The 26,436-nt window shown below is 41.0% G+C and overlaps 1 protein-coding gene across 1 annotated transcript; it reads left to right on the top strand.

The window, feature by feature from the left end:
• The first annotated feature begins 1,009 nt into the window (after positions 1-1,009).
• cemip2 (cell migration inducing hyaluronidase 2) lies at positions 1,010-25,747 on the top strand. Its single transcript, XM_074669817.1, has 24 exons — positions 1,010-1,270; positions 3,496-3,847; positions 3,965-4,105; positions 4,273-4,840; positions 8,297-8,466; positions 9,185-9,376; positions 10,476-10,645; positions 11,897-12,109; positions 13,097-13,302; positions 14,218-14,287; positions 14,943-15,071; positions 15,869-15,957; positions 18,645-18,776; positions 19,186-19,221; positions 19,502-19,657; positions 20,908-21,085; positions 21,943-22,158; positions 22,248-22,459; positions 22,652-22,834; positions 22,932-23,151; positions 23,239-23,340; positions 23,465-23,610; positions 23,717-23,823; positions 23,916-25,747. The coding sequence occupies exons 2-24, from the start codon at positions 3,514-3,516 to the stop codon at positions 24,113-24,115; spliced, it is 4,170 nt and encodes a 1,389-aa protein (XP_074525918.1). The 5' UTR covers positions 1,010-1,270; positions 3,496-3,513; the 3' UTR covers positions 24,116-25,747.
• The last annotated feature ends 689 nt before the right edge of the window (positions 25,748-26,436 follow it).

Genomic DNA, 26,436 nt, shown 5'->3' with positions numbered 1-26,436 from the left:
GATCAGAGGTTATCAGATTTTTGGTGGGGCCCCAATTTTGTGGCTGCTCTTGAAACGACCATTGTGAAGAGTGACACACTTTTCTATTGCTCTGATGTAATATCCACTTGAATGACTGAATTAGGCAAAAATGACAAAGGTTCTGTTCAATTTCCCCCCTACAAGTCAAGTTTCATTTGTGTAGCTCTGAAGGTGGTATCGCAGTATTTCTCCTTTGCACCAGCAGGTGGCAGTGTGACGAGGGCTCAAGCCCCTCCCTTTAAATCATGCCGCTCGAATTCCCCTATGGTACTTTCAAGAACACCTCGAAAACCTCGGACTTTAGTTTCACTTCATATAGAGGCCAGTCTCCTTTTCAAATGCCTTGGCCTGGTATCAGAGATAATTGTCCCATTGTGTTTTTTTAATTTTTTATTTTTTAACTTTTTTTTTCGTGAAGTGGTGGTGGGCAGAAAGGTGTATTTGTAAAGACACATTCAGCTTCTGTCAGTGGGTTCATACTTTGCTATTTCATGTTTATTCTCTTTCCTGAATCTGACAGTTGTGCAAATTTACGTGAGGACATCTTTGAGTCAGGGATATATTAACAAAATGCCTCAATGTGAATCAACAGTGAAGGTAAAACTATGTACTGAATCAGAGGGCAACTACTTGTTACTCAGTAGACATTACCTCCAGGAATTTCTATTTTTCAAGCATCCATAGTCTATTTTGGTGGTTATTTTAGATCTCCAGACAGTATTCAGTAAAAGTAAATCAACATAATGACTAATGGAAACCTTGGATTTAGTGTAATACAGTTAAGGTCAGTCAGTTAAGTGGCTTGACAATAACAACTCAACAAGGCTTGGCGTATTTGAGGTCCATTCGGAGGAAAATGAATATTCTATACGTGATATAATAATGAATGATTTCAACATTTGTCACCGAACTTTCGTCCTTGTTGCCACATTCATCTGATTGTGCCCTCTGCATCGAGTATCACGCGTCTTTTTGACAGCACTTGAACGCATCACCACTTCCTCTATCTCAAGCCGCGCCTGCTTCCCTCTCGGTGGGACAGGGGGCTGCCCGACGGATGGACGACGGCCCATCAGCAGAAAAAAACACCATGTGAAGAAAAAGTACATAAAAAGGGACACGGAGTGTAAAGTAGCGAGGGTGAGATCTTATTCAGTGGTCTCACCAACACTGAGTCAGCGGCACCGACGGCTCGGCAGGGAGCGAATGGACAGAGCGGTAGCGGAGCTGGACTGCAGTCTCACCAACGGTAACGGCTCGAGCTCACCGTCCGTACGACCGTTTACATTGTGTCTGTGTGTCTGTGTGTGTCTGTCAGCCCATGGGGGTGATATGGGAGATTCACTGGGATAAACTTTCGCTGTAGGATAGTTTTCGTCGGATCAGACTTCTCATTGGTGTTGGTTAGTAAGTCAGTTTAGTAAGTTATTTTCTTCTCTCAAAACTAATTTCAAAGTTGTATCGTTAAGCGATTTTACTTGCTACGTAACTTAATAACGTATGTCGCAAGTTTCTCAGGTTCTTCTCCTGTGGTAATTTAGCAGTAAAGGAAAAGCTAGTTTCTGAAAAGTTTACCGTTTTTGAGTGTTTTGTATCTGTGTTTTTTTTACTGCGTTGAGTTTGTTGAAACAAAATTAATAAATAATTATGGGAAATTAAATCCCCCTGTTGAACACATCTCCTTTAACCTCAATGTGGCTCAGTGGGCCATCTCTCTTACTTCACTTAGTGTTACAACAACCCTTACCCATTTACCCAGTTAAAATAAGAAACACGTGGCTCACTGTTTGTTACATTGCCAGTGCTGATTTCCAAAGTAAAGGATGATTTTACAGTTGAGGAATGTGCAAATGGTGTGTCCCCCTTTGACTTCAGTGTTTCCCCGACACATCTGTTTGATATTCAGTAGCTTTGGAATCAGTTAAATATGGGGGTGAGTGATGGAGGAGATGGGATTGTAAGAAAATATATGGGGCCCAAATGAAGCAGGGCAGCCCTTTGATAATTACGTGAACATTTTCCAGAAGAGCCCCAAGGTGTGTAAAGTCCACAACTCTTTATGCTCTAGCAGGTCACTTAATAGCAGGGGAGCAGTCGCAGCCTGGCTCTTTTATGGCATGGAATGTGAATAAAAACATAGCTGTAGATGGGGTTATATAGACTGATGCCTGAGGAATCATCCCAGCACTAGGCACTGACCACGTGAAGATGAACACCTAAGCAAAGGGTTATCAGTGATTCTACCTCCTTGACTTTCCTGTTCAGGTTTACACAATGAAAAATAAAGAAGGGATCATTTATCTTTAAGTGGGTGTTGGATCAAGCGTTCAGAAGTCACAGAGCCCTTGTTGAGTGCCCTACAGTGTACATTGCTTTGTTTATAAGTAGAAGAGGATTGTTGTACTCTGGGTTAAAATGATGACAATGGACAGTTGTTTGTGTCCGTGGGTTGGCACAGAGTGTGTGTATGAGACTGTATTCGTGTGTGGTTTGAGCAGTGATACTCACCCTGATGATGTAAAGTCTGAAAGTGATCACTCTGGTTTCATCAAACCTGTCCTCAGTGGTTTTAGCAGCCTCTGAAGAAGACCGGGGTCATCCATGGAGTCAGACTCTGATGTGCTGATGCTGTGTTTTTGAGGACCTACAGCACCAAGCTGTCGTGTCATTACAGACATACACGGTGTTTGTGTTAGACAAAAGTGCTTATGAAGCCTTTTTTTCCTGCACTGCCATTTCCTCTGCCCCTGTGTCTGTGTGTGCAGGTGTGTGTCCTTATGATCCTGTGTACATGGGTTCTCTTTGTGCGAACTTCAGTATTTGTGTGAAATAAAGTTAACTCCGGCTCAAGCTGGAGCACTCTCCTGCTTCCCTACTGTAATTGGTGCCATCTGTTTTGGCTGTGTTAACACAGTCTTAGGAATGCTGAGATCTACTTATTCACCACCTCCTGCGTTACTTTGTGGACAAGAGCAGCCAATGTCACTGTTAGTTAGCCAAACTAACCAGGAAATAAGCTGTTTTTGAGTAATGCATTTTCAAGGCTGCCTCTCAGGTTTGTAACTTCAGAGTCTTTGAGTTGGATGCTCGTTCCCTGTTTCCCAAGAATTAGCCTTTTATCTGCCTTTGCCTCCTACTGCTTTTACTCACACTTTATGTGCTCTTTTAGTGTCCTCTTCCTCTTTCTTGACCTCTTCTGTATGACCTTGTTTTAAACACTCCTATTTGTTGAAACCCCAAACTCTTCATGCAGCTATTTACAAGAGAATAAAAACCTTTTGAACTTTGTGTGTGAAGTAATTGCTGATGACATCTTCAGTTTGAATCGAAGGTACTTGCTAGGCTCTGATTCATGTTTAAATAAAAAAATCTGACAGACAGTAAATATCAAGCGTGAAAGTACAGTCCAAATACATTTTGAATTGGCTTTAATAGTATAAGTTTGTTTTTCTTTTGTCACTTTTCTACTCTCAGGTAGAAGACACGTATACCATGCCGACGAATGATGGCCCTGGCCGCTTCCCGGTCTTTGTGGCTCCACCTCATGGCACCCCTCAGAGGTCCCCAGGTTATGTCCCTGGGCGAGTGGTTCCAGTTCGCTCCCCACCACCTGCCAAAGCTCCACCGCCTCCACCAATAAAACCTCATGGCCCTCGTCTGGAGCGCCAAGCCACTTTCAGCGTGTCAGAGGAAAACCAGCGCAGAGAGCGTGCCAAGAGCCTCAAGCAAAGAAAGAACACATTTATCTGTTTTGGTGTTTCTATCGGGGCGTTCTTCTTCACCCTCATCCTTGCTCTTAGTCTCTCCAGTGGAGATGTGTTGGATGGTCAGTATTTACAAGGACTGGTTACATGTGTAATTCTAAATATAATCCATGTCTTTGTGTTTTGGTGCTAGTGTGTTCCTTGCTGGTTAAATACCTGATTTCTGGTCACGTACACAGAGAATTGTCCAGACCATGACCTTGCCCTTAGCAGCTGGAATCCAGGCCACCAACCAGAGAAGGCTGTTGTTGTCAGGAGAGGGCATTTGTTTCGATTAGATGCTTCAGCTTCCTTCCGTTCACTCACCATCCAGTCAGGAGGTGAGCATATCAAGGGCTGGATCAGTTGGGTGGCTCTTTCTCAGGTTGTAACATGGTTAGCTAGTTAATAAAAAATGCAGAAGTAGAACATACAGAGTTCAGTTTATTGGGTGTGTAATATATCATGAAATGCAGAAGGACTGATGTTTATTGCTGCTTCTCTACAGGTCGGGTAGTTTTTGCTGACAATAAAGATGGCACCAAAAACATAACCTTGAGAACACGGCACATCCTCATTGAAGCTGGAGGGGCGCTTCACATTGGTGCTCCAAAATGTCGCTACCGTTCTCGTGCCACCATCACTCTCGTTGGCCGTTCTGATGATAAAGGAATCCCTGAAGTGCCGGGTCTCGGCCGCAAGTTCATTGGTGTCATGAGCGGTGGGACTCTGGAGCTGCATGGTACTGAGCGCATTTCCTGGACCTTGCTGACCCGAAGCATCCCAGCCTCTGGTTTGGTCACAGGAGGTTACGCCTTCCAGAGGAACTTCAGCCGAGGCATTAACCTGCGCGTGGTGGACCAGGACACGGCTGCTGTGCTGTTAACAGAGCGCTTTGACACACATGAGTCTCGCAATGACAGTCGACGGCTGACACAGCTGCTGCAGACCCTGCCTGACGGTCGTATTGTTACCCTGGCTGTTGGTGACTCAGCTGTTAAAAGTCTTCTGGATGAAACTAAGAAGGCCATTGAAGACAGGCTGGGCAGCAGATTTGTCTATGATCTCAAATACAGGTAAGCATGCTGATGATGTGGGTAGAAAGTCATGATCAAAGTAAATAATGTTTTCTTTTTAAATCAAAATGCAAATTCACAGCAGTTGTTTTTATATGTTGCCCTGGAAAGGGGCTTCTCTTGTCAGATTGTGTGACAGCACAGTGTGTTTCAGCTGTGCTGCAAAAGGCACCAGCCTATAAAAGGTTTGTATTGGTTCTCCATGGTTTGCTGTGTTTCAAAGTCTTTGGGAGTGTTTTGTTTAGTCCTGGTCTCTGGGGGCTGATGAAGATGGTGAACGTGTTCCTGAGCACTTAAGTAACCCCTTCACCCTAAAAGCCTCAATACTCAGAGTGACGATAAAAACTATTTGTTCCATGTCCATCCCTTGTGGAAAGTTGTTCTCTTTCATCTTTCGCTCTTTTCATTCGTGATGTTCCCATGAATGGTAATTGCTCTTCCTGTATCCCTTGTGTTTCCCTTTTGTCGTGCTCTGCCAGAGAAAGGAAATGCGTACGGGATATCGAGGTAATGGCAGGAGAGTTTCCAGGATAGATGCGAAATGTGGTGATTAAAGAGATTATACGTCTATCATGTTCCCTCAGGAGGACAGTTATGAGACCATGAACTCAGCTTCACGTGACACTGATTCCATTCACTGCCAATCAAACTCATGTACGCACATGTTTTTTTTCAAAGGGAAGTCTTAGTTCAGCATTTCACTTGGAGTTATTCGTTGCTGCCTGATTTGGTCCTCGGTTGGCTGAGAAGCCAAGTGCTGCGCCGGATTCTCCAGTGTCACGTTTCACTCTCTGGGGGTGGATGCCAAGGCAGCACACAGTTTTCAAACAAATCCACACACACTGGTTTAAATGGCTCAGAGGGTTAAGCTTCCAGTATGTCTATAGGTGTGTGAGTTAGTGTGCATCTGAAGAGTGCCAGTAAGTTATCAGTGTGTTCCCTTTCACTGCTGTCATCATTTACTGGAGTGGGGATTTGCGTCTTAGCTTTCTGTGGATTTTCTTTTGGTAAGAGGAAACATAGCACACATTTATGAGCGTACATGCAGTTTAATGTCTCATTAAAGTCACACTAAGTTAGGCTGAGTGATTTAGGTTGAAAGAGTTGTGTGGTAAAAGCATGTGACTTGTAGGACTGCGAGTAATGATGTGAAGATCTGTTTATGACGTGTAATGGACGGATGTGTAGGAATGGCAGGGAATGCAGCTGGAGCTTACACGAAAACCAACCATTGTGCCTGTCTTTACAGTGTTTTCTACATCAGGTCTGTAACACTATACTGAATCAATTTGTGATCCCGTGTGCGATTCGAAGATTAAAAAAAGAGTACATCACCCAAGTTCCTCAAACTTCCCACAGCTGGATCTTAGTGGTGTCTTCCTCCTTTCAGACACAGGTAACATAAAAAAATTGGCTCCTGCTTCTTGCCTGTCAGCCCCTCTGTCTTTCGTCTTCATCTCTCAGCACACGTAAACACACATTCTAGCAGGTCTTCTGAGAATTCACCTCTGGCCCCCACACATTTACAATTTCCATGCCAAACAATGAGATTGTTAAAACACTATTGAGCATCATTTAAAGGATGTGGCAAAGGAAACAGTGAAACTATCGCTCTCCCTGATCCTCCCCTCTCCTCAGCGTTTGGTTTGTAAAGCACACACTTACACAGGCTGCACATCAGCTGCCTCGGGACAGAAAAGAGGCCTTCCTCGATTATTTTCCCAGCAGGATAAGCTACACTCTGGGGCTGCTGCGACAGAGTACAGTCGATCCCCAGATGGCTTCAGTTTGTGTGTCAGTGGGGTATGCAGTGACATGGTAGAAGGTCTTTTCATCTATGGGAGGATGTGTTAAGGTTGTGATTATGCCACTGGGAGCAATTATTATGAATAGAGACAGACATTTACATGCAGGCATATGGAGCTGAAAACATCTTGAACTAATAATTCAGAAGACTTTTAAGTAGACATGAGGGATTTTAAACTCAGTGTAGATTAGGGCTGGACAATTAATCGGATTTTAATCGTGATTTCAATTTTGCCATCTGACAATCATAAAAACAATATAATCGGAGAAAAACAATTAATATGCCACTCAGTGTAGATGTATGCAAGTTCCTGTACTTCATAGCTCTTCTGTGTTCCATGTGCAGCCACAGCGAGTGTGTGTGACTTATGTGTATCAATAATACTGTATGTGCCACTTGCAGGTTCTTAAAAGTTGTGTTTAAATCAGTACTGAAGTTTTTGAATAAATGAACAATTGTGTATATTAATTGGGATTTCACTTAAAATAATCAGGATTCTTATTTTTACCATAATCGCCCAGCCCTAGTGTATGTGCAGGTTAGTTTTCATTTATTTATTTCAAAAACGTTTAATAAAGTGGTATGTTTTACTGTTTGTGTTTGGTGTTTAAGTAGGTTGTGCTATCATTTCTAGGACATAAATATTTTTTCATGCATTAATAGAGAATAAGTTTTAGGACTGTCTCAGTTAATGCTGAGCAACAAAACAGGAAGAAGTCATTCTTTTGAAGCCAAGACCATGACATTTAAAAAACAGGGCTGCAACTTGGAGTCTACTGTCTTGTTTAAGGTCATACGCCCTTTCAAGTACACCAAATCTCTTTTGCTATCCACACCCTCAAGCTCCTAAACTACATCTTCTCTTTGAAACTGTGTTTGAATTTTATTCTTGCTTCCAGGGATTGGAAATGAAAGACGGTGAAAACTTCAACAGAACTTCAAGCAATAGTAACAAACTTTGGTTTTGACAGACTGTTTCCTCTGACTCATCTGAAACACTTCCTGAAGTCCCTTGTTCTTATTTTAATAACCCCTCAACCCCTCATTGTCTTTTTATCATTACATGACATCTGCTCTGATATTCAGTGTCCTCTTCAGTTTAGCTTCAGGCTAATTGTTCTGCCACCAGAGTATTACACTGGTTCAGTCTCTTCTCCAGATACCCAACATGCTGCTGTCTGTTACAATCTGAAGTACCTATAGTGTCAGGGGAGGAGGTATGTGTGTGGTTGGCACATATTCGTGCTGATGTATGACTCAGAAAGACGCTGGACGAGTTGTTCAGTTAAAGTTTCCCCTTTCCTGGCTAGATATTGCGTCAATACAATATTACATATAAATCTGGTTATATAACGGTTAGTTTCAACTGACACATATCATGGTGTACTGAAACTTGTCAGTGAAGGATATCTTTGACAGAGTCATCAGCATTTGACACAAAGTGAAACATGCTGTTTAAATGATTCACTGAAGAGCATTAAAAGAAATTTCATCCAAACACCAAAGTGATATTTCTCATCCAAAGTGATCCAATGGGAATCTACAGTTGATCCCTTGCTGGTACGGATGTGTTAGGCTTGTCTATGGACTTTTGATGTGAGAAAAAATGTAACTATATCTGCTTCCTGTTGCCTTCCATGTGTCAATAGAGCAGCGTGGGCCTTGGTCTCAGTTGTAGGCGGTGGCAACGTGTCATGCTCAGAAGATGTTAAGGAACATGAAAACCACGACACCGGAGGAAGGGCCTTGGCAAGACGAAACTTCAGCACCGTGGATGGAGTGGGCTTCTCGGTCACTGCCTACAGCGAATGGAAAAATGGTAAGAAAGTCAACACAGGAGTCATATTCAGAACTCATGACACAAATTTTGTTTCATTTTGAAGGAAACCGTTGAGTATTACATTTGTTTTGCCTTGGATCATGCTCTATATCAAGTCCGTGTGTGGTACCAACACTGTACTTGTATACAATAACAAGTTCTAGCATCAGGAAGCTGGAGTGGCTTCTTGAAGTGTAAAGAGGCTTTAAGTGGTGTGGTCAGCCTGAGGTGTTAGGTTCCTCCATGCCAGCTATTTTACAGCTCAATCATCTTGCCATGAAAGACATTCCTGTGGCTAAAAGGACATTTGTGACGGCTCTTATGACAGATGAGTGTTGTGGCAGGTCTCTTTGTGTTTGTATGTAGTTGGGTTGGGCACCGGCACAATCTTATCTTTTGAGAATGCCCACACCTCAAAAAGTGCATGTTTTTTCAGTGACTCAGTATTAACAGGAAACAACAAGTGCAAATGCACCCGATTTAGATTTCAAGTTTTGGTTCTTGGTGGCCTAAACTGAACAGTTTTAATAGCTGCTGTTAAAAATATTTACTTTAAGGTCTCAAGTCAGCCTATATGTCACAATATGACCATGGTTGATGACCTTTGGAGCCAGTAGATTCATGGTTGTTTACTCCAAGCGAGGTGTTGTAAATCATTATAATCAACACTCTGGCCCCTGTGAAAATTAAAAAAAAACCATGGCGTTGTCTCCCACAGGTTTCCCAATCTCAGGCTTTCAGGTGGATGCTGTGGACCAGGTGGTGTTGAACCTGCAGCATGAAGTGCAGCCCAGCTGGAGGCCTGGGCACCAGATTGTCGTTGCCAGCACAGATTACTCCATGCATCAGGCGGAAGAGTTCACCTTGATGCCCTGCCCTGACTGCACCAGCAGGCAGGTCAGGATACAAGGTGAGAGAGTGAAGCCCTTTCTATTTCTTCTTTGCCAACCCTTCCTTTACTGAGCTAAATGTCTTTGTCTGTGATTGTGTTTGTCACCTTCTCATGTGTAGCTTTTAATCTGACTTTAGGTTTGATACAGAGGTTTGTATTAGTGCTGTACAGTTTAGTAAATATGTGGCAGTGAAAGGGAGGAAGAAACATGCAGAGTACAGTACTGATATTTTTCCTATTGAAAGAGTTTATGACATGACTCATGATTAAAGTCATTCCAGCAGCAGAAGACAGAGGAGATCCCCTGCTAATACTCCAGTTGAGTCAATGAATATGATTAGCAGATGTGCTTCTCATCTCAGTGTCCAGAGAGACCTAATTTCCTGTTCAGCTGTAATGTTGATGTAAGATTATAGAAAAGACTCAAAAAGAGATTATCAGCCTAAATATTGATGCAACCCTATCTCAAAGAACCACAGAGGTTCTCACCTTATTTAACTCCTGTTGTCTTAAACTCTGATCCTATACTGTTGGTTCCCCTGATTTATCTGTATCAGATATGTTTCCTGATCTCATTCCTCTGTGTCAACAAACGACAACACCCTTCCCTAGAAGGGTGTATCAGTTTGTTTTACTGCTGTGAGAATGGGTGAGCAGCCGGAGTACTGCTGTGCTTTATCATTGGCAGCTGCAACACAAGGGCAAGGGTACTTTCCACACTGGAGGTGGGCTGATTATTTTTGGGCCTGGGTCGTTTATGTTTTAGGAAGTGTGCTGAATTTACTTCCTGAAGTTGGCATTTCTAAGCATGTCACTTTCAGAACTGTGACGCCTCAGTTTAGTTTAAATCCTACTACTGTTTGCCCGAACTTCTCATAAAAAGCATTTATTTTCAGTGAGAAGCTTTCTTCTCAGTATATGTCTACACAGTGAAAAGAACTCCCCAGTTTACTAGCAAGTAGAGATGTTTTTTCAGTAAAATCAAGTGATTTATATCAGTGTGTTCTGATTTCATCAGATGAGATGGAATATAGTGATAGACATTTGTAGCCACACAAAGAAATGAGTTCCTCTGGTCAGGATTTTGCCCATGAATCTGTCTGTCTGTTCTGCCCAGGGAAACCTCAGTACAATCATGTCGGGGAGATCTTGGACGGGGTGGACATGCGCGCTGAAGTGGCTCTTCTCTCCAGGAACATTCTGATCAATGGAGAAATGGAAAACTCATGCTATGGAAACAACAAGTGCCAGTTCTACAACCATGACACCTTTGGAGGCCACATCAAGGTGTGTAGTTTGTGTGTATGTGAGAGCTGTGTGTATTTAAAATGTGCCTTCTGTCTGTATTTACTGTTTGCATAACTCTGCCTGTTTCAGCAGGACTTGGTACTCTCATTAAATGTCACTGTGTCTGCAGTAATGTGTCTGACAGTTTCCAGAGCTCTATATTTATACACTGTTCTAAATGAAATGCTTTTCCAGGCATCAGCTCTACTTCTCTCTCCCAGACTCTCCTCACTCTTCCACAACATGACGTGTTTTAATTACTGTGGCTGACATATCTTGTTAAGGAGATATGTATCTATTAATCTTAGCAAAGACTGGACACGTAAGACCAGTTCAGGACAAATGAAGGCAGCTCTCTTTATTTCGGTTAATGATCTTACAGTTATTTTGTCTGTAGCATTCCTCAGGCTTTTGTAACTGAACCCCTGTAGCTAAACAAACGTACCACATTAACATTAAACACCAAAAACATTCTCTCATATTACACAGTTGGCAGTAAAAACTACTGACCTGCCCAGCCCCAAAATATGTGACTAAAAGAGCCAAGCCTTTACTAACTCACAGCATGTGCCTTCTTTGCAGATTTGATCAGTCCATTTTTACATGCTCTAAACCAGCTTCAGATCCTGTTATGGGTATTTTAACTGACTTTATCAATACCATATTAGTCTTACTCTACGCGTCAATATATAGTGTGCGTCTGTGTGTGTGTTTGTGTGTATGTGTGTGTGTGTGTGTGGTTAAGCTGCAGTTAGCTGGGGGGGATTAGCCAATACCTCCATAACAGGAACCAGACTGTTTTGATTATGCTATACCCACAAGAGAAACTCTCAGGCAGTATTTTCCATCATATTTGAATTGAATTATTTGTTGATGTTCATCTGTAACTTAAATGCCCCCCAGTCCTTTAGTGTTGTGCGTGTGAGCATCCCCATGTGATGCGTCAGTATCTTAAATTTATAGTTCATTGAAAGGAACATCAGTGGTTTTTGTGCAATTAGAGGCGCTGGAGCACAATGCCAACAAAGCTTCACATCCCAGTGGAGTCATAGACAAACCCAGAAAGTAAAACTGTAAACCTCTCAACCTCTCACTGGACCAGAGTGGATAGATTTTCAGCCTGCCTATGTGGCACGATACAAACCATGTGGCTGTGTGGAACTGCTTACTGATCTTGCCTGGTTTTACCCTTTGTTTTTGACAGTATTCCTGTACCGGGACCTTTATTTATGTTTTCTCCAATGTTTGCAGATCTTTGGTAACTTCTCATCAGTGCATCTCTCCCATGTGGAGCTAAAGAACATGGGTCAGCAGGCTGAAACTGGCCGCTACCCTCTCCACTTCCACATGTGCGGAGATGTGGACCAGAAGGGAGGGTACTGGGAGCCCACCTATGTGGACGGACTTGCAATACACCACTCCTTTTCCCGCTGCCTCACCATTCATGCCACCAATGGATTACTGGTAAGGGAAGCATAGTTCAGCCTTAGATGTATGTGAGGACAAAGAAAAGAAAGCTTTAGGCATTAAAATACATCTGTATGCTTTGATGATGTGTGAGAGAGCTCCTGCTAATAAAACATTTTGTAATTTAAGCTGTTGAATGCTCATCAGTCTCAATGGCTGGATTACAGTAATGGCTCATTTCCTCCTTTACTTTACTTTTCTTTTTCATTTTCCTAAGCCTCCTAAAGCCTACTATCTCATATCGTTTAACAATCTTTAAGATGTCTTTTTGGAATAAGATACAACAGGTACAATTATTCCTCTCACTTAGCACGAATGTTAACATGTGCTTTCTGTGCTTTCTGGATAAAGGAAGTCCTAAGGCTTGTTTACACAAGCATATCTATCAGCAGCAAAATCACAATGTCTTTGTTTGTGTGAGTCCTGCTCCCTCTTGACGTCATCCAGTGATAGGTCTAACGTTTGTCCTTGAGGCTGTAGAATTAACAGCATTCTTCCCATTTGTGTGAAGGAAATGGACTTTCTAAGATTTTTGCCGGCTGCTTTTCCTGTCTCGCCTTTGGTACTAAGAGCATGTTAATACTCAGTTGTTTTGTATCCTCAACTGGAGCTCCCCTAAGACCATAATTTTCTACATACCTACATACCATGGATTTAATGAGAAATGGTCTAAGTAGGAAGTACTTAATGGAATTTAAAGTATTGAGGAAAATGGGCACATCTCCCAGTTGGAACATAAAGTATTTTCCTGTGGCTTGGTGATGATTCCAACATGGACTAAAATGTTGTCTTAGCCCTCGTGTTTACTAAGGTTTTCTGCATATTTCCAAAACACCTTTTCCTTGTTAAAGGAAAGATTGCCACATATGAGACACAGTACTGTCTTTATTTTCTTCCATGTTCTCTCAAACTCTTAAAAGTTCTAGTTTTTCTCCTGTTTTCAAAGATCTTACAGTTTTATTGACTCCTTCACCTTTGACACAGGTGAAGAACACTGTAGGTTATGACACCCTGGGTCACTGTTTCTTCCTCGAGGATGGGATTGAGCAGCGAAACACCCTGTACCACAACCTTGGTCTGCTGACCCGACCTGGGACTCTACTGCCAACTGACCGCAATGACACACTCTGCACCAGCATCAAAGACAAAGTCTACCCAGGCTATACTCCTTCACCCAGCACAGAGTGCAAGTAAGAGATTGTTGACCGCATTTTTCTGTTTGCAGATACAAGTACAGAACAAACTGATAAGTTACAGCAAGAATGTCATCCTTGGAGGGCATGTCTTTAAGTAGTTATAGTGCATTGCTCCTTAGAACATGTAAAGTTTCTGTAGTGTGATCAAAGTATGGTTGTTAAAGTAATTGATTTACCAGTGAATAATGCAAGTTCACATAGCCATCACAGTAAATACAGCAGTTTGGCAGTCTCAGTACAAGAAAAACAAGGAGCTGCCCTTTGTACACATATAGAAGCTTGCATTTTATGATACAGAATGTCTTATCCATCAACCAGTTATGTGATCCAACCCCTGGCAGTGGCAGTTAGCCTAACATCTCAATTTGAGGATGGTAATAAAGTTGACAAAGAAAAATTGAGTTATCTGGATAGAGTCAGTATAGAATTCTCCCCTCTCAGACAAGTGGACATATGGAAATCTGATAAGATAGTGCAAACATACTTTGAGGAAAGACAGAGAGGTTCATGTCCGTGTGAAAGAGATACGTCATGTGGACCAGTGTTTGCAAGAGATATTGGCGGGAGGTTTTATCCTTGCAATAACAACCAACTTCTATCTGCTGGATGTTTTTATGTTGTATCAGGAACCAGAAAAGCGCCTCTCTTCAGAGAAGCAGTGAAGCCTGTTTCCAGGAGTTTCAGTCTGTATGAGTTGGCAGAGTCGTCTCTGTCCGGGGTTTATGTTGGAAGAGGTGGATCATTTAGAGAATTCTGAAGGATCACTGGTTTCTTTGATCTCTGTCTACTTATTAGTCACAGTCTCTGTCATGTTGAGATACTGCCTGCTTAATATCTTTTTCTGTATGCATGACTGTGATTTGATATGTCTGTGTTTTTGTCTGGGTGCGTGGTGGGGGTGCCTTCCAGGGCAGTTTCAACTTTCTGGATTGCCAACCCCAACAACAATCTCATCAGCAATGCAGCTGCTGGTTCTCAGGTAATAACATTGGACTTATAAAAGAAAACGGCTTCAAATTACCCTTTGAAAAAAACAGCAAACAACTATGAAAAATTGATGACCAATAAGAACAGCCCTTTATTAAAGTATGACCTTTGGTACATCAGGTAAGGCTGCACTGACTGTTGTGTTCCTCTAACTTATTAGAGCAAATAAGAAATGCTAATAACAAAGTGATCCATCAATAAAACAGGACTTAAGAGGCTTTAGTGTCTGATTAAAGAGTGAGACCTTTAATATAAAAATGAAAAGTGGATCCCTCAGCTTGTCTTTTCTATTTGGCACAAACAGTGTGAGGATCCATGGGCAGGGCTGTTTATGAACTACATTCTGGAAGGAGAGATGCGTGTTATTGGTTTGTTTTTGTTTTAGTTTTTTTCTAGTCTACTGACCGTAAAATTTGATGAGCCCTTGAGCTCAAATGAACTCCTGGGTTATTCTCTGTTTGGGACCTGACCAACTTGTAAATTGATATCCTGCCCAGTTCTGCATGGTACTTTCCTGTGTTGCTTCCACCTGCTGCCTATGGATGATGTGTTTATGAGCCCAGATTTGGGCTGCTGACCAGCTGCACTCTTGACAGAATATATGTAGTTTATCTCCCTCATTTGTCTCCTCTCGCTTCCTGTTCCAGGATGCCGGCATATGGTTTGTGTTCCACAGCTCTTCCACCGGAGACTCTCACGGGCTGGTACCAGAGACCAAGGCAGAGCTCACCCCTCTGGGGATTTTTTACAACAACCGAGTACACTCCAACTTTAAGGTGTTATCATTTATCTGGGTTATCTTAAAGCTTTTTCTTATTGGTTTAGGCTCAACTTAGTGTTCCCCCTGTAAATATCCCATTTTAAAACATGCCAGACATCACAAAGATGTAATTTTCTGACTTTGTTTTATAAACAAAAAGAAATACAGGATTTAAACTTGTAAAAATAAATTTCATATACCTTCTGCATACTCATTTGGTTCTTGCTCAAAAAAGCATGGACATACACACACCAGCAGGCTCTACAATAGTGCTCTGTGGTGTAGTGACAGAAGTCAGGCAGGTGAACTGTAAGTTCTTTGTTCAGTCTGACCACTGCAGCCTCTCTTATAGAGGAAGCAGCCCTGAGGTTTCTGACTATACCTCACTTATACCACAAGACCAACTTGAGCCCATGTTTCCATAAACAGAAGCCGCACACAAACCCACAGACATGACATTTATCCTCTCATTTATCTTACAATCATTTTTGTTAACATACAAAACTAATCCATGGGTCAGGAGCGTGTAAATATACAGCACATGTTCATACACATTGGAAAATAGGCACAGGAATTCTGTTTACCTTTTTCATACTCCCCGCAGCACCCTGTGCCACATTGACTCCATAACTCGGTTAGCCCAGGACTTAAATTTAGTGCATTTATTATTGGCTCACATCCCACGCTGTAAAATATACTGGTAGGCTTGTTTATGTCCGTCAGACAGAAATAAACCTGAGGCCAAACATGTATTTTTTTAAACTGTGGTTAAAAAGAAGTATCAGAATTTTGACGCATCATCCCTCTTCCCAGGCGGGGCTGTTCATTGACAAAGGGGTGAAGACTACCAATGCTAGTGCTGCTGACCCTCGAGAGTACCTGTGTCTAGATAACAGTGCCAGGTATGTATCTTCATGCAAACAAGAAATTCATTTTTTACTTGAAAAGTGCATTACTGTCTCTGTGTGAAGAGAATCTCAGCCATCTGACAAGTTTTTCTATAGTCAGTTGTGTGTGATGTTTGTGAATGATGTGTATTCACAGCTGATTAGTATGCTGCACATGCATTTGCATAAAGCCCGAAAGTATGCACCCATAGAGGGTCTATGGTTGGTGTTCAGTTACACTATGTAAACATCAAGGTATTTGTGGTTTACTAATATATTTGTCTAATTCTACCGTCAATACCTTTTTGTGAGTTCAGTTATTTATGGCCATATTTTCGAGGGTATAGCCATTGACTGGGACAGATAGATAGCCTTGTACTCTGTTGCTGCATTTGGTGGAAGGTCTGTCAGGTCTGTGTTGACAGAGAAAACAAGGCTTCACAGATAGAGTTTCCTCTCCGTAGCTCCCTACCCAAATACAGCCCTCAACTGGATGGAAAAAATCTTATGTGTCCACAGAGACTGCTGGAAATGCTCTGCATGTGTGTGTGTGTGTGTGTGTGTGTGTGTGTGTGTGTGTGTGTGTGTGTGTGTGTGTGTGTGTGTGTGTGTGTGTGTGTGTGTGTGTGTGTGTGTGTGTGTGTGTGTGTGTGTGTGTGTGTATTTCTGTGTGTGCGTTTCTACGTGGGAGTTTATGTATGCGTACAGAGGTGTGAGGGGGAGGATTTTAAATGTCAAGATGTGCATTAATCTTACATAAGAGAAAGAAAAAGAAAAAGAGGGAATTTTGTAAATGCAGGGCACTCTTACCAGGAGGGCATTAGAGAGAGAAATATTCTATCAGATTTTTGTAATCTTTTTTCAGACTTTTCATGCCATATTCAGAAAAAATGTATTATATCTATTGAGTAATAATGTGACTAGGCTTCTTTAACTTGTAAGGAGAAGTATTTGACTTGTAGGATCTGTACTTTGACTTGAAGTAATGAAGCTGTGTACTTTGTCCACCACTGGTGCAGTCACACCCTCAAGCAGCTGAAAGTGGGGCATTGGTCTGGATGTTAAGTTTCTATGAAAGCTATAAGGCTTTTATGAGAAGGAACACATTGAAATATTCTGTTTTATATAGAGGGATTATCGGTCTATGTCATCATAAAGATGCGCACGCTTCTTGACCGCAGAAGCAGCATTTAGCTCTGTTCGTTCAGATGAGTTAGTGTTTTTAAACACTAAATTCAACCTGTTAGAAGCATCAAAATGTACGGCTGTTCTGTGGACAGCTGTCAAAAACAATACTAAACAATAGAGGCAACTTCTGTCAAGTTTCGATCGTTACAGCGCAACCGGTGTTTCGGCGTTAATAGCGACCATGCTAACTGGTGACTTTCAGCAGCTGTGATTAACGGCCAAGAGTCACCAGTTAACAGGGTCACACTTTACTCTGATACACCAGCGACGTCTGCGTGTGTGTAATTAAATGTGTATTCTTTATCTAACCTCAGTTAACCAGGTTTGACTGCAAACAAACAATAATAACTGCTGATACTCAAAATACAGATTTGACTTTGTTTATTTAATGAAAAAGTTGGTTTGGGGCTGAGGTTCTGACCAAACATGGACTCAATATGGACAGTAAATAATGAGTGAACCCATAAATTATGATGAACAGAAACAGATTTTATGACCAAAGTAAAATTAGGGAATATTGTAAAACAATGTTAACATCCTGGTCTGTCACAGTCTGATAAGTGTCCACGGACAATGCAGTCACGAACATTCAGTGAATATCTGTCCACTTGCTGCTATTTCACAAACCTGGGAGCATTTTCCCGTCTGTCAAAGTGATGACATTAATTTAAAAAACATGTTTTTTGGTGGTTAACTCCTCAACATCAGTTGACAAACCATTTTACTCTGCAGTGCTTCTGTACCCAAGTTGCGTGCCCGTCCACCGTTACTGTTAACAAATAATCCCTCTATACGTTGATCCTTAAAACTTAACTCAAAACTTACTGCTTTATGCACAAACAAACTAATGCTTTCTGGATTTAGCTGACAAAAAGCAAACTGCTGTGAGAAGAGTTGACACTAAACCATCTTTTTTTGATTTTAGAAAATGTTTCCACACTGGTTACTTTTTTGGACATGGTGTCAATTAATTTGGGGTGGAGTGTTGTGCCTCAAGGTCTTCAGTCACTTCTTGAAAAGACAGAGAACTTGTTCCAGCTCTGTCTATTAAATTATATGATTAATGAAACAGGATATAAGTAAAAATGTCTGGATAGATTTATTTGTAATCAGAGTTGTTTTTTTCTGATGGTATGATTAAAAGTACTCATCAAGTCTTCCTACCACCCTGTGAATGGATTGAATTTTTCATTCCCTTGGAAGCAACATGTGAAGCACCAATAAGATATGAGCTCATCAACCAGCTAATAATCAACCAACTGGGGGGTTTCAGCCCTCAATCATTCATTATTTGGTCATAAAATCTAGGAGTAGGTTATGTCATGGCATAACCTATGATGTCATGATTATCAGGTTCAAAAATCACTAATCATGCAATAGCAAGTGGGGACATTAGTGTTTTTTTTCCTTTTTTTTTTTAACCAAGAACCACATCTCTTGAAGGTTTAAGAAAAGATATGAGCTGAAGAGGAAAGTTATTGGAGGAATCTGCCATGATCATCATTTTCTTACAGATTCAGACCACATCAGAACGCTGATCCCAACCTCCCCCGGGTGGCAGCTATCATCGACTCTCTGATCTCCTTCAAGAACAACGACTTGGGAGCGTGGATACGAGGAGGAGATATCGTCATCGAGAACTCTGGGTGGGACATCTTTCAGGCTGTGATGTGATTAATGTGTGGTATTAAAGAAATCCAAGGACTGACAAACTGTCTGATGAAAAATATGAAGAGGGTGTTCAAAAATAAGACTTAAGAAAAATGTATGTAATCCTTCCACAGCTCCTTTGATGACTTCATGCAGTTTGAAACAAATGACACTTTAATTCATTTTTTCTCTCACTTGGCTGGTTTCCATATTACTTCAAATATTAGCTTTAAGTTGGCATTCCAGTGCAGAATATCAGATAGTTCTACTTTGAATTATCAAGACATTGATTAATGACTCTCCTTTTTATTCAGTGACTGTCTTTAGAAATTTACTCTACCTCGAAATTACTGAATGAACTTATATTTTATTCCACTAACAGATGTCTCTTCTTTCTCTCATCAGCTTTGCAGACAATGGAGTAGGATTATCTTTTGCCAGGTGTGTATTACTTACTAAAATCAATCAGTCCCATGTATTTTTATTTTTACAACATGCACGCCTTTCCTTTTCCTCTTGGTAATAATGTCATTTTGTAGGACATAAAACTTGCCTCATAATTGATGAGAGTATTTTGTGGTCTTGAGTTTGTCTGTCTGGCATGGCACCGAGCATTTTTCCTCAAAAGAATATCAATCATCTTAAACAAATTGAAAAATTCGTAGGATGTAATTTTCTTTCTTTGAATAACTATGAATTTCCTCTCCCTCTCTCTTCCCAGTGATGGCAGCTACCCAAAGGATGAAGGATCCAGTCAGGAGGTGACGCAGTCTCTGTTTGTGGGTGAAAGCCGAAACAGAGGAACAAATGGAGGTCAGAATAAATACTGGGGCCCTGGAGGAGCTGATGCAAAAATGAGGACGCTACCTAGAAACAGGTGAGGGGGAGTTGGGGAAAGGATGAAAAGAGGTTATTAAATGTTTTTTCAGGAATTGCAGGGGAGTTGGAGTAGTTGGCAAGAAAAACTATGCAGGGAAAAACAAGCAAGGAAAGAGAGCCGGACAGGCAGTCAGGTAGCTGGACAGATCAGTCTCCTACAGCTGCTGCAGACAGTGGGTGAAAGGACGTCCTGTTTTTAGTGATTTCTCAGCAGGGATATTTTGAGCTTTCTATGAAAACTGTGGAGGCAACCCTTGGTCATATTTTCAGAAGAAATCTTTTTTAACATTTCATAATGCAAGAGCTGAGAGAAGTTCTTCTTTTATTTACATTTAAGTAATCTGTGACACATATCTCCTGTTTTTAGCATAATTTTCTTCCTTATTCATGTCCTTTTTTATTCAGTTGTATGAAGACATCACCAACAGCCCTTCCAAAACAAATTAGATCTGTTTTTTGATGATTTGGTTTCTGTGCAACTTGTTCCTGACTGGCTACAGTTTATATAAAGCAATTTTATTAGGAAGTAAGTAAAATCTTTCCATGCTGTAATGACATTTCTTAAAAAGTGAACAATGTTATGAGAGCAGAGTCACAAGTTTTAGTGTCTCTTCACAGTTCTATCAGAGTCTGTTATACAACAGCAAAGCAACATAAACTCAGACTGGTTAAAAAGCTTCCACTCTTAGCTTTAAGGACACAGCTTTATATCAGTGTCAGCACCAAGCGCAGCTTTACAGGCGCTTTACAGGCTTCCTGACCACACTGTGACATCTGACTCAGTCAGTTCAACTGTCGTCATTGTGGTCACTGCCAAAACTGCAGACACCCTTTTCCTCTCTATTGAGGAGATAATTCCACTTAAATAGATGTTCTTTTTAATCTTTTCCAGATAACAGAAGTTCAGATTTAAACATTATTTTCAACACAAGGCTGCCAATTCTGATTAACACTAAATAAAGTCTGCTGGTAAATCTTAACTTCTTATCTGAGAGAAAGCAAAGAATGGGTGTGAAGAACAAAATGTTTCTTAACCTCAAAGGGTAAATTATTTTATCAAAGAGCATCAGTGGTGTTGTTTTGAGTTTCATATTTTTAATATGACCATACCATTCAGGTATGAGCATGTGTTTGGTAAACTAAAGGAAAATAATGTAGTTCAATAAAGAATCCCTTCTCTGAGACCCCTACACGGGCTCTTATTACTGTATTCACTACATTAAGGTTTGATCTTGATTGTGTGTTAAGGACATTCCCTATCCGAGGTTTCCAGATCTATGACGGTCCGATACGGCTTACACAGAGCACATTTCGCGGGTATATCCCAACACCCGAGCGTTATACCAGTGCTGTGGGATTCAACCTGAAGAACACATGGCAGCTTACCCCACGCAACAACCTGTCTCAGCTCAACTTCCACTCCACAGTGAGTAAAAATGCAAGAGGGGTTTCCTTTTTGAAACATAAGAACTTAAAATTTTCTCTTTTGCCAGTAAATGTGCATAGAATTTGTTTTTGATACAGTTCTGTCAGAGAGTGTAGAGTTAGAAGTAATAACATGAAGGAGTTTATCTGAATCTTCTGGTCTCTTTTCTACTATCGGTGATCCTTACTGCTTGCTTGGTGTGTTGTGTGTGTGTTTTCTCTTGACAAACTGAGTCTGAAAGTCCCTTTTTTGGCAATTTGCACCAATTTGGTTTCTTCATCCCTGTAATCAACCCCCATTGTTGACAGCACTGATCAGCACACCGAAATATGAGGTAGAAAATTTAATAGAACAAAGAATGGAGGAGGAGAGAAGGCACTTCTCCAACTAGGCCCTACTTAAAAGCCAATGTACATCACTGATGCCCTCCTGTGGTGGAAAAGAACATTGCAAGGGCATCATTTGTTCAATAGATAATAATTTTATGTTGTGATATTTTGCCCTATTCAACCACAATGTTCTAACTTTACTTATCCTTAACATAAAGTTTACATTTTAAGTCTTTTGAGAAAAATCACTTGAAACTGCACACAACCAGAAAACAAAAAAATGAATTAAACTGTAGAAAAAAAAAAACTTTTAACAGAAAATGCTTTGTCCTTAAAAGATCAAATAATCATGAAGCCAGATTTCATTTTACATTCTGCTTAGGATATGATCTACAGTGCTTTCATACTCACATTTCCTATTGCACAAATATTTACTTGAGATGGTTCCAAAATAAAGCAAGAACAGCTTAAATTGATGTGTTGCTTCCATATGGCATAAACTTCTCTCTTTGTAAATCATACCCTCAGGTTGGTCTGCGAACCTTCTTTGGTCGCCCAGGTCAATGGTTTGAAGATAACGATCTGGACGGTGACAAAAACTCCATGTTTCATGATGTGGATGGGTCAGTAACAGGCTACACAGACACGTATGTGGGAAGAGCAGACAATTACCTGATCCAACACCCCAGCTGTGTGAACATGTCCCAGTGGAGTGGTGTCATCTGCAGCGGCCGCTACTCTCAGGTACAGCATGTTTGAATCTGAGCTTCTGTCATTTTCATTCAAAGTATACACTAATCCTGATCATTCCACTTCACCACATCCTCCCACAGGTGTATATTCAGACCCAGGGAGCCCCCGGCCTTAGTTTATCCATTAGCAGAGATGAATATCCTTCTGCTCCACTGGTACTGAGAGGAATTAACAGCCAGGGGGCGACCTCACAGCAGTACCAGCCAATTTTGATGATGAGCAAGAGCTACACGCTGCACTGGAGTGGACCAGCAGCCAGAGAAATTGTGCTCTCTCTCATCAACTTCGACAAGTAAGTAGCAAGAGTTCATGCTGTCTGTGGAGGTGTGATAGTAACCAGGCCTCCAGCAGCATTAGGGATATCTCACTGTAGTTATTTTGTAATTTGGGGATATCTTGACAACTATTTTTGCTAGAATAAAGATAAAAACGAGTGTAAAACCATCTGTCTGGAATGCACTTTTTTCCACTTTCTCCCTGTCAGAGACGACTGGGTGCTGGTGGGACTCTGCTACCCATCGGACACCACATTCCAGATCATGGCTGACATCTATGATAGACAAAGCAACACTTTTGATGACATCACAGACTATGGTACTGTGCCATCCCTTGCAGAGCTGGAGAAGAGGCCGATGGATAGAAAGTACTACTTTGATCAAACTGTTGGGTGAGATAAAAAACACGAACAGAATTAGACTTTTAAAACTCTTTTCTTGCCTATAAACACTTGTGATACGATTTTGTTTTCTTCCCATCTCTACCAGGTTGCTGTGGCTTTACCTGCGAGCCCGGCATGGACGTGATGGTCACAGCTACTGCTCATTTAAAGGCTGTGAGAGAGTGAAAGTCATGGCCACCACATCCTCTAAGCAGACGTGTAACTGCACAGCTAAAGCCTACCCCAAGTACGCCAAGACTCCCTCTGCAGTGGTGTCTATGCCACCTCCAAACAAAGATCCCTGCAAAGGCTGTGGTGCTAACCAGGTTTGTGTTGCCACAATTGTGCATGTCGATCTCTGTTTGGACACAAAAAGTGAAGTTAAAAACACTCACTATGGTTTTCTTTTACAGCTTGTGTTTACTAGTGAGCCATGGACTTCCTACCTCCAGACACAAATCAAATCTCTCAGCAGCAAAGAGGAGCAGAGAGGAGACAAGAGTTCTTTTATCACTGTGAGTGTGCCATACCTCATTTACAAAACAAAGCAAGAAGCATATTTTCAGGTCTGAATAAAATGAGGCAGAACTTGAACATGTGGCTCATCTGACCTACTTTTTCTTTCCTGAAACCTGCCAGGTGAATGAGGTGACCATGCCCCTCTCTCAGCCTGGCTTTTTCCTTGTCACAGTGGATGCCTGCTCTGGAAAAGTCACTAAAATGACCTCTTTTGCTAAAATGGATGCCAAGATGGAGCAGTACCTAAAAACTGAAGTACCAAAAAGGTTATTAAGAGGAAAATAAGAAGACACAAGTTCACATGGAACTGTGTTGTACAGCAGAGTTTTCCATTTTCCTGTTTCATTTATAGAGTTGTTGTTTTCTTTTAAGGTCCATTGTCCTTATGGCAACACGAGGTCAACCACAGGGCCTTGTGGGTGTAGCACCATATCTGGTTTCCTTTGGTTTGGCTAAAGCTGCTGATCTGCAGAGTAAAGGTTAGAAACTGTTTATTTATATTTCATTTTCTGTCTCGTCACTATTCTGGGTTCTCTTTCTCACGCACTATCTTTGCAACCTCTCATCACAGAGAGTCTGGCACTTTGGGGGTTCCAGGGTGGTTCTTCAACCCCTCCGTGGGTCACGCTACAAACCGGGCAGGGTGATGAGGTCCTTGGGCTGCAGGAGCGGTACTTGCCCCTGGGTTTGGAGGCATACGGCTGTACGCCACCTGCAGCTCAAAAGCGAAAAGATCTGGAGCTACTCAAAAAAGCCACGGAACAACAATGACCATTGTGAACTACACAACTTAACTACCCATACACTCTTGCACAGAGACATACAAACACACAACCAGCTGATGAATGTGAACTGCTGAACCTTTAATTTATTAACAATGGCAATGATGTTTACCGATTCCAAGTGGAAAGAAGGTATTTTATTTTGAATGGGGTGAGTATTTTTGTAATTCTTGCGTGTTTATGTGTGTGTGTTTGTGTGTGTGTGTGTGTGTGTGTGTGTGTGTGTGTGTGTGTGTGTGTGTGTGTGTGTGTGTGGAAGTATGCCTTGGGGCTGTTGAGTCAATGCACTTTCCTTTTAAAGACACAACTTGCCTTATCAGCCAAAGTGATCAAATAGAGCTGTACAGTAACTCGGCGGTTAATTTTAGACAGCTGAAAACAAAACCAGCCCAAAGTGATTCTGAGCATCTTCCTTCTTATCTTATTTATTACGGATGAAATGAAAGCAGACTGAAATGGATTGGATCTGGTTAAAGAGCATAAGGCATTAATTACTCGCATAACAGAAGGAAATTATGAGAATAAATTGCATGGTTTCTGAAATTAAACGGTGTTGGACTGGAACTAAAAGGCAAATAGCTGAGCTGTAATCAAAGGGACATAATAAAAAAGGCCATCTGATACTCAAACAACAATGCCAAGCCAAAAAATATTGTGTATTATTATGTAAAAAGAGTCAATGGGTTAGAAGTTAGAAGTCATAACAAGCCATATTCACAATGTTTAAATTAGATTAGTAAGATGTTATACAGACAAATTAATGGAAGTATACAGTGAGATATACCTACCTATCTTGCTTTATAAAACACAAAAATGCAGTTTCAGTGTTATTCATATAAAGACTATTACCTTTCACCAAAGCGCATATAAACCAGTTGGATTTTTAGTTGCTGTCTATGACAACTGAATTATTGACTGGAAAACCTCCTCGGATCATCGTGCAGCTTTTCAGCGACAGACTTTAAGCACCTTTTTACGGATTCCTACACGGACTTACTGGACCTTTTTATCTCATATTTATATCTGTCTTCTCTCAGTGATTACGTCCCAAGTGCTCGCCACATGTGCAGTACTGGTGTACGTGTTTATTACTCTTTGTTATGTTTTTGCAAGCGGAGTTGAATGTTTTTCTTTATCTGCCTCATTTCAGATGTTTTTCTTTGTGCATTATTGCCAAAACTGTGTTGAGATATATCACAGGGTGCCTTTTTAGAGCTGACGCCCTGACTGCACAGTAGTTCGCTGCAAGATGCATTCAGATCATTTAACAGCAGAAGGCTCCATGTGAAGTCTTGGAGTTTATCTCTTAAAGGGTGTTTGGTTGTGAGCAGGGCTCCCCCACTGCACGATTATAAGTACCTATTTGTGACTGTGTGTATGTGTGTGTGGGTGACTTGCTGTGTGTGACTGAGCATGAGAGACATGAAAGAGAAATCCTCTGGAGGACAATGACCTTGTTGCCTTTTAACCACTCTACTGTCAAAAAGAGCAAAAAAGAGAAAGATGTTTCCAATCTTTGCTTTTCTTTATGCTTCTAATGCACAACCAGATTTCCGTTTGTTTTTTAATTTAGAGTGAGCTTTGTAAATAAAGTTTTTTATGTAACTACTCATTTAGTAATGTTTTGAAAATGTCAAACAGGTTGTCTTTAGTGTTTTTTTTCTTTTTCTTTTCTTATTTTTTTTGCTAATTGACAACATGGTTGATTCTTAAAACAAGGACACTTGGCATTGATTTGAAATTACAGATTAAATAAAATTGTTTTCTTGTGATAGAATCATTTTTGGTCGGTGGGGATCACCTCTCTTGACAAGTCAAATGAACAAAACACAAGTCTTTTCAGTAAACACATCTTGCATTTGTATTACACATCACCACTTGGGGGCAGCATAGTATTTATAGAAATTATTACTCGGGTTGGAAATTTATCCGAGCACAAATCCATGTTTCGTGTTCCAGATTACTAAAAGAAACCATGTTAATACAATTATACAGATACATGAAAAAAAGCATCAGACCCATGTATGTCAAGATATTCAGCACTTTAAGATGTGTACTTGTGCAGTAATTCTCTAACTAGAGGAACTTTTAGCCAATTCACAATTACCTTCGAACTGTCGCCTGAACAAAACCTGTTCATTTTTTGACACCCAGAGGTGAACAGAGGGATATTGGTGAGTTTATATGAGGTTGTGCAGCTAAAAGTTAAAACCTAATATCCAATACATCAAACTGTAACAGCTACGACCATCAGTTTGGAGAAGAACAAGCTAGAAAACAATCAACATGAAGTAACGTGTTCTGAATACA

This window comes from Halichoeres trimaculatus, unplaced genomic scaffold (genome assembly GCF_033239565.1).
Source record: "Halichoeres trimaculatus isolate MK-OKI-2021-1 unplaced genomic scaffold, fHalTri1.1 fHalTri1_scaffold_5, whole genome shotgun sequence".
NCBI lineage: Eukaryota > Metazoa > Chordata > Actinopteri > Labriformes > Labridae > Halichoeres > Halichoeres trimaculatus.
Note: the sequence above shows the minus strand (reverse complement) of the source record. Positions and strands in the feature narration are given on the sequence as shown.